Below are 8,862 nucleotides of genomic sequence, written 5' to 3' on the forward strand. Positions count from 1 at the left end.
ATTAAACATCAAGATTACAAAGACACATTGTGTAAAAACTTACAAATACATAGTAAGATGAAAAGTATTCGAAGGGACCACCATCAACTCGCTAGTTATGAACTAAACAAAGTGTTATTGTCCTGCTTCGACGATAAAAGATATATAAAGTCAGACCGCATCAGCAGTTATGCGTATGGTCATTACCAAAGTCAGTACGAAAATTTCACAATTTGAATCTTTTCTTTTCCTTCATCTGATGTGCTTGTATTGCTTCTATAGCTTTCCGTGAAGTATTTTCATACTTGATTGCTTTTCGGTAACAACGTACCGCTCCTTCGACTTTTTCAAGGGTATCATCCCACTCTTTCAAGTTGCAGTTTGGTAAGTCTCCATAAAAGTTTTCTTCTTTTAAGATAATTTCATGATAAGAATGGTTAACAATGTAATATCGAGTCTTGAATAAGTTTTGATTTGCGTTGTCGAGACGATGATTTAATTGTTTGAGGGTAATTGGCATATTATGAATTTTAAAACGAAGTGCATCATCTTATAATGCTTTCACCATTGACATAAACGGAAATGCCGCAAGGCATAATAAAATATTATTTTGTAATAGATAATGAACATAAAAATCATTTTTAATTGGAACTATATTTCAAAAGATTTATCTTTAGATGGGATCAGAGAACTAAAAGCATATTATTATGCTAACCAATGAAAATATTAAGCATAAAAAAAGCTTTTAAGCACTATAGAAATTGTAAGTTAATGGGTAACTCATTGTCTGTGGTATTTGCAGGGGTACTGCGTTGGTAGCAATTAGAACAGCAGCTGTATTGATATAAGTGGTGATGAAACATAAGAATCTAAATTTAAAAATCCAAAATTGTCTGTATGCATATCAAAGTTATCAGCATTTGCTTAATAGCATTAAAAATGCAGTGAGATCTGGCAGCTTTGACAGAACCCATTTATTAAACAACATGAATAGTTTAGATAACTACGTGTGTGATAATAGTCCTGTGGTTGTCAAATATTTAGAAATGCACAGTAAATATTTTTATGTTAGTGAAAATCATCAAATGGAGCCCAACTGTTGAAGTCATCACTATATCCTTTCCACTTGACTGATGCTCTTTTCTTTTTATTGTTTCTCCTTATTATTCGAGTGTAATAACAAATGGAGTCAGAGTGGACGTGACTGTGTGTGTTTGTCAAAGCTAATGCAAAGTCTTGAGTTCAGTTCACTAGGACCCGTCTCTTTTACTAATTACTATCACCTCGCCAGCGCGGGGAGGCGGACTGTTTACAGTTGTCAAATGTCTTCTCACGTGTTGTCCTGTTTCCTATCTGATCTATCACATATAAATTACACATGCCCGTGAAGAGTCTGAGATTTAGTTAATCATAAAATCAAAATGCTCTCCCGGATGAGTTATAAGTCGGGACTAAACTACGAATGATCTTTACTACGATCAACGGTAGACTGTTGTTGGCTGTCTATGTCAAGAGAGTCTGCGAGTAAGTCACCATCTATTATTTTCAACGAATTTGTTTTTAAGTCTCTTAAAGCAAAATGTCTTTCGTCTTAGCTAACGACCAAACGGCTAGAGATCGCAGCCCTGTGCAGGTTTGACTGTTTTCGCGAGAATCGTTTTGTTACCTGAGTTCATAAATCTGTGTCATTTCAACACAGCACGGCCACATCTCATGCTATTTTAAACCAATTTCTTGTGTCTCTACCGTGGCTAGAAGCTCCTCCAGTTTCGTTTCCCATAGCACAGTAAGAACAAATTCCGCGACTCAGAGTAGCCCCTCTGCAACAACTTCCGCTAGCTTGTCAATGTACTAGCTATACAGTAATAGGGGTATCCTGCTCGAATCTCCAACTTAACAAGTACACAGATCGTGAAGGGGTGTCTAGGTCAGTTTTATTATCATTTGGGCATCGTCGCTTGACGCTTTTCATCGCACGGTTCAACTGGTTTGCTCAGCCATAATGTCACATGAGATAAGCGTCATTTCATTTATCGAGCTCCAGTGACTATCACACAGTACTTTTAAAACTCAAACCTCTCCCCTCTGTGCTCATTTTGGCTAGCATTTTAAACTGAACAAACAAGGCAGCCACAGGGCTCTACGCAAAAATACACTGAACGTGATTCAGTTGTGGATGGTAAGTGATGTAAGCCTCATTTGTTTAATGTAATTTGATCCAAGCAGGAGCCTTATATGCCGTAGGTAAGTCTCTTGATGATTTTCATACCATGAGCTTCTCTTATGTGGAAATGAAAATGTCGCTGACGATAGTTGAAATATGGTTTAGTTTCACAGCCGGATTTTCTTGTTATGAGGTCTACTTCCTGATACCGCAATGATTTCTCAATGATACAAATGCTACATTCGCCTTGGTTAAGCTGAGGTGGTGCTTATGTTCCAAGTTTATTCCAACACTTACTCAACCATACGAGTATTAGCGGCGAAGGGCCAAACTGGCGCAATACGCTAAAGATCCTATGTTAATTTGCATATGAACGAAAGAGTGTTCATGCATAATTTATTTTTTACTGAATTAGCTTTTGTTCTCGCCAAGTTTTCTCTCTTGCGCCTGAACGAAATGCATGCATTTGCATGCAATTTAACTTCGATAGGAGGGCTATGAGGTAAAAATAAAATTGACCAGCGTTTGCGTGTTATTTGCACGGTGCATTGTTTTTTGTCGAACTAAGAGAGCCCAATGAAGGTCTGTGATTGATTCACAGCTGTTCATGATCAAGAACAAACTGACAAATTCACAAGGAAGTAAAATGACATACATAGAACATAATTTCGCAATATCCCCAGATTTCCTTCACTTTCCTACATTTTGCTAAATTAAAATTGTTTATTCCACCGAAGGCAACTTTCTCTCTGGTTCGTCATCTTGTTCGTGAGACCACTTGGCTAATTATTCACTAAAATGAGTTTTAAAATACGGAGCACCTGCCTTAAGACTCGCGAGAAAGTAAAAAATCTCCCTTTTGAGTTAATTTTGAATTTCCGCACGTAAAAAGGGTTTCCTTTTTGTTTGTTTGTTTTTTTATACTCAAGTTTATGAATTAAAATCAACGAGGAGATCTAAAGAAAAAGTGGGATTATTTATAGGAACTAACTGTAAATGACATGACTTTCAAAGCGGAAGACTTAAGCCCGCGTTGTAGGTGCTTTGACAATTGATATGAGGAATGTTAGATTTGAGAACAATTTGAGGACTCCCACATTCAAACATTTATGTCTGATATTTCTGTCCAGCTGTCAAGAAGTGATGCGACCGAGAACCGCATTAATATTCACAGCAAATCATTTTGAAATGGTTAAAAAAAGGAAGGGATCAGGAATAAGCTCTTTAGTTCAGCAGGGTTCATCAGTCTCGGGCCATTGAATTCTCAAAACGTTGGACAGGAGAAGCAACCTTATCGATCTCCAAAGGTTTACCGTGTTTCTTATTTCAGATCAACCTGAAAAAAGGCTTGGATCAGTGCGGTTGAAATGTTATTTTTCCCTTTTTTTTAATCTTCCTTTAGTACTAAGAGGCTACAAGTCTGTTCGCTGACAGCGGACTTCAGTGCATTCTATCGCAGGTACGTTCAACTGCCATGAGACGTTCAACGCTTCTTAACTCACAACAATTTGGAGGGAAACAAGTTGACTTTGTAAGGCGAATATATAGGCAGATCGGTTTCCTGTTTCCAAACTAATTCTATCAACGTTACAGTCCATCAAAAATAATTATATACATGCGCCAACGGTGTCTTCAATAAGATATCATACATTGTTATCGCTTCCTTCTGATAATTTTTCTGATAATTTTCATTATTGGTATTATGCGAACAAATGAAGGAACCGTGCAGAAAATTGAAAATAGTAAAAAAAAACTGTTTCTGAAAGTTATCTTTATTTCTCGGGACGGAAAACGACAAATAAGAAGATGAAAAATTAGAAACGCTTTCGTCATAAAGGCAAACCAACAACGAAGACCAGTACGTATTTATGTATTTTAAGGATGAGAATACTTAATACATCTATGCAGAAATGCTTAACCATGACTTCATTACTAAGATCACACAGATCACGGCGCATGAAAGGAACGGAGTTTTAGACGAGCTCTCAGAGAATTCCAAAAAAGTACGCTATTTTAAGACTTGTGTATGTACGTGGGTTATTGAGCTCTTCTCTCAATGGCTCGTCTTACTGCACGGGCTTTTAGCACGCACTATTTATTTGAAGCACATTTTTTCATGGTAAACTCAAACGATGGAATTAAAACAGAAGCAAATATTGACTACGATATGGATACTGGAGAACCCTGAATGCCTGCGATCAGCGGCCGATCGATTTAACATTACAAAATCGATTTTATTTCGTGTTTATCGCAGAATTTGTGGAGGATTGCCAACAATCTTTCCGGTCAATATATGAGGTACCTACTAATTTGAAATTGAGCACCGCTGGGCAAAATGATTAATTTCGGATCCTTCGCCTAAAGGAATGCGTTGGATCAGTGATCCAATGATCCGTCTTTAGATCACGCAGATCAGTGAACCGACGAATCCTTGTCCAAAGTGGATTTGATAGATCACTGATCTGAAAATGGATTTGCTCGAAAGGAACGCCACAGATCAGAAATCCTGATCCGGATTCTCCCAAAGGAACGCACCCTAAGATTTTTTCACTGGGGTTATTTATGGAGAAAATCAAAATGTGCTGCTGTATTCCTTTTCCTGTTTCCAGTATTTCCGTTCCTGTTCACAGCTTCAGCGGCGTCCCGAAATATCATCGACTCAACCAAAATGAACTTTGTTAAAAAAAAAAAATTTAATGTTTTTGTTTCCTTTGAATTTACAATCGATTCCTCTCACCACATCCCAGGTTGGTATCGAATAAGATTTTAGGGGGGCCATGAGTGTTCCCTTTACTGATTATTTATTCAGTAATAACAGTCTTATCCTATTAAACTTTAGCAGCAGAAAAAAACAGGAACTAAAGATGAAACCAGATACCGAGTGGATTGTTTTGACAGTCCTCTACGCCATCACGATGCTCGTAGCGTTTGCAGGGAATGGCTTCCTCATTTACATCGTGTGGAAGAAACCTGAAGTCAGATCACTGACAAGCTTTATGTTCGTCAACATGGCCATCGCTGATTTGCTTGTAACCCTGATTGTGATGCCCTGGTCGATTTCCATAATATATACAGACGGTGTGTGGATGATCCCGGGAGTATTTGGAAAAGTCATGTGTAAAGGTGTTGTATACACTGCCTATGTCACTATAACAGCATCCGTCCTCTGCCTGACGTTCATGGCGATTGACAGGTACTATGCGATCGTTCATCCCCTCCGCCGCCATCTTTGGTTTCGAAAGCCTAAACTAACCGTTCCATTTATTTGGATCGCGTCACTGGTCTCCATGTCCATTTTCCTTGTTATTCAAACCGTGGAGGAGTACAATAATTATTCCTATTGCATGCTATCTGTTTACATCTTGGGTGATCCAGATATGGCTCTTCGAGGAATATACCTGCTCCTTTTCGTCGTCAACTATCTCATCCCCTTGGTCGTTATTTCTTTCCTGTATACCATTACTGCATGGAATTTATGGTTTCATGTTGCACCTGGAGTGAATACTTTGAGAGGAAATCGAGCGCAACTAGAAACCTCTAAAAGAAGAGTGGTTCGGATGCTCATTATTGTTACCTGTGCCTTTGCCCTTTGTTGGCTTCCACCACAAGTGGTCCACATGATGCAAATCGTTCATGCATCTAAGGCTTACCTACATATACAGCCGATTGTCAGCTTTGCGTGTTTTTGGTTTGGACACGCTAACAGTGCCGTTAACCCATGGCTGTACATTTTTCTGAGTACCAAGATAAATACGGCATTTAGTAGGATTGTCAGTAGAAAAAGCAGCCGGTTGCCTTCAAGTCTCACCATCAAAACATCAGATGCCGTCTTACCACCTGAAGATGAAGCAATCCAGAAAGAATCAAGAATATAATCTCTCTCATAACATGAAAGTTTTATGACTAATTTGGTAACTGTAAGATAAAAACTCGCTTAAAACGGATTTGCGTATTTCTAATTATATAATATAATACAAACACCTATATACGGTTTCATAAAAGCTATTGTAGTAATCCGAGTAATTTCATGAGAAATTGATAATTGCAACTAAATTTCGGCAAGAACCGTTCCGTGTGCATACTTTTTTTGCGATAATAATTTAATTTTAACTATTTCAGGTTATAATAAGCTGTTTTGAAAGGAGATTTGTAAAGCCTTCGGTCATGACATACACAATTAAAGCAACAGAAATGCTTATGGACCAAGAATCGTCTCATTCCGTTTAGAATGGAGCGCGCTAACCACTTGGCCACCCGATCTCCCTTAAGGTTGTAATATTTGTTCTTTCTTTTTTCTCTGAATTTGTTCTGAAATAATACTATCTTGAACAAAAAAAAGAAAAAAAGAAAAACAACTGAATATGAAAAGAGAAAATGAACCTAATATTCAGGGCCCTGGACATTTCAGAAGAGTATAGAGTTCAATTTTCAGAACTATCCAGCAAATTTTTTTGTTGTTGTCGGTGTCAAACGAGTTATTTCACAGTCATTACCGGCGATCTAGCTAATAAGCGAACTAGCTAATTAACCCGCGCGAAAAGCGCAATTCACCTGTCCGCTATCTACTAATTTGGTTTGTTTATTCATAATTTTCTCATTGATATTAACCAATCGTTCCCCACAGTTTTCTTTAATTCTGTAGCACACGATGATAGTTTCAGCTGAAATCCAAGTGAGAGCTCTGTGTAATGGGGCGTTAATTTTGTTTTTTAGGTTTCAAGTGTCATAGGCACAAAATGGGGACAATAAGAAAAAATGAGATTTTCAAGGGGAGCTCGGTAATCCCTCCACAGAGTACCATAAGAAATATGCACTTTATTTTACAACGAGCAAGCAGCTGAGAACTTGAAAAAAATAATCTGAGGCCTCGTTAAGAATTTGAACATCAGACCTTCCCATGGTGCCTTAAACTACGGAGCTGCGTTACAAGGCAATCCAGCATACTGATAAGATCGGAAATCAGTATTTGCTTGAATATTCATTGGAAACTTTCCAAGAGATGGGGGAGACTCTGTGACCCTTAGTAGGTGGAGTGAGAACACTCGCCTCCTCATTTGTAGTTGGCTTGAGTTCGACTCAGCGATTTTGGCGATACTTGTGGATTGACTTGGTTACTGTTTTTTTTTCTTCAGTTATCCTAATTTTTCTCCCAATATTGATAACATCTATATCATTTTAGGATTATCCAGAAAAAATAAGAATTCCCGTGAAGAAAATAACCACGATTGCTCTTGGAGGAGAGGTGGAAAAAAAAACAAAACAAGGAACGTCTCAGTGAACACGACGAAACAAGTATCAAATTCCTAGAAGAGGCCATCAATTGCATACCTCTCGCAATTGAGGATGGAGCTGATTTTGAAAATGCCGCTTTCATTTTTAACCTCCAGCCGGGCAGTTTATTGTTACAGCAGGAAAGGGTGACTGGCAATATTAATTTTCTGAGGATGGCAGCAACAATATAACCTGTAAATGTGTCCGCAAACCCTGGTTGATGTACCTCTGGAACAAAGGCACATTTGGTTTTTCTAGTATCACCTTGTTATTGTTTCTTGCTGAACTAGTCATCAAGGCTTTTAGGTCTAATTAAGTGTAATCTTGAATAGCTAAATGCAGGTTTTATTTCTCATTTAGTTGTACATTTGAAAGCCTCAAACACTCTAGCCAAAGGTACCGGTTTAGTTAATTTCTTTGCGATACACATAACGTCATTGCCTTCGTAGTTCCCGATCGCTTTGTTCTGAAAGCCGCTCTTGTAGACTAAATTGTTGAATAGTAATAAGTAAATACAGGGAGATTTTGGATGCGACCTCCCTTTGAAAAGGCCTCTATGGAAAAAGAGAGTGTTGTGAAGTGTTCTTACGATGCAAGGTTTTTTAAGGTTAGCATTCAAAGATTGTGCCACTCCTACCCCCTTACGATAGGTTCCATTTTTGTCTTTCTCCTCTGGTCGTGCAATTACTCGAAATTTTGTCTCTAAACTGGCGGTGTTGAGTACTTTATTTTTAGTTTCCTAAATGCCACTCGTAAAAGTTTTAGCTGATTATTGTATAGTCGTTGTACGAGTCTCATCAAGTTCAGAAGCCCGCAAGGTCTTTTTCTAATTTTAACATTAATAATAGTTTGTGCTGACTCTATTTTTGAGACCCGTTTCTCGAACAAAGACGTTCGTCGGTGGTCATGTTTGGATGTGATTAGTGAACTTCTATAAAAAATACATTTGACCGGGTCAGAATTTTGAACAAGGGGTTAAACTCTGCTAAGACAGTCAGCGCATTACCCACATGTTCACTAATAAGGTACTTTAGAGCGTGCACTACAGTGAATAAAAGAGAAAGAGACAGTTTGGTTAGAAATAGAAAATGTAATAAAGAAGAAGAGAACTAAGAGTCTTGGTGTCTCCTGTTAGTGTGAGTCTACTCAGAAGCTAGTTTTCCCTGTCATTGAACCTTATAGAACGTTATACAACGGACAGCTAACGAAGTTCCTCAGACACCAAACTACGAGACTGTTGTCAAAGTCGAAATAAAAATGAGGAAAGTTTTGATGCAAAAAGGAGAGACGTAAACATATTTTTACATTGTTTACGATACTACATTTTATTATTCATCGCGAGAAATGCGTAGAAAATCCCTGCATGCAATAATGCATGGTTCTAATATTTTTCTTACTTAACCCTTTAACTCCCATGAGTAACCAAGACCGAGTTTCTCCTGACCAAA

At 38.0% G+C, this 8,862-nt stretch overlaps 1 protein-coding gene across 1 annotated transcript; it reads left to right on the forward strand.

Annotated features, from left to right (window-relative positions):
• The first annotated feature begins 1,196 nt into the window (after window positions 1–1,196).
• LOC149043553 (G protein-coupled receptor 83-like) lies at window positions 1,197–6,346 on the forward strand. Its single transcript, XM_089210324.1, has one exon. The coding sequence runs from the start codon at window positions 4,921–4,923 to the stop codon at window positions 6,016–6,018; it is 1,098 nt and encodes a 365-aa protein (XP_089066450.1). The 5' UTR covers window positions 1,197–4,920; the 3' UTR covers window positions 6,019–6,346.
• The last annotated feature ends 2,516 nt before the right edge of the window (window positions 6,347–8,862 follow it).

This window comes from Pocillopora damicornis, chromosome 6 (genome assembly GCF_964200805.1).
Source record: "Pocillopora damicornis chromosome 6, jaPocDami1.2, whole genome shotgun sequence".
In the NCBI taxonomy this organism is placed as follows: domain Eukaryota; kingdom Metazoa; phylum Cnidaria; class Anthozoa; order Scleractinia; family Pocilloporidae; genus Pocillopora; species Pocillopora damicornis.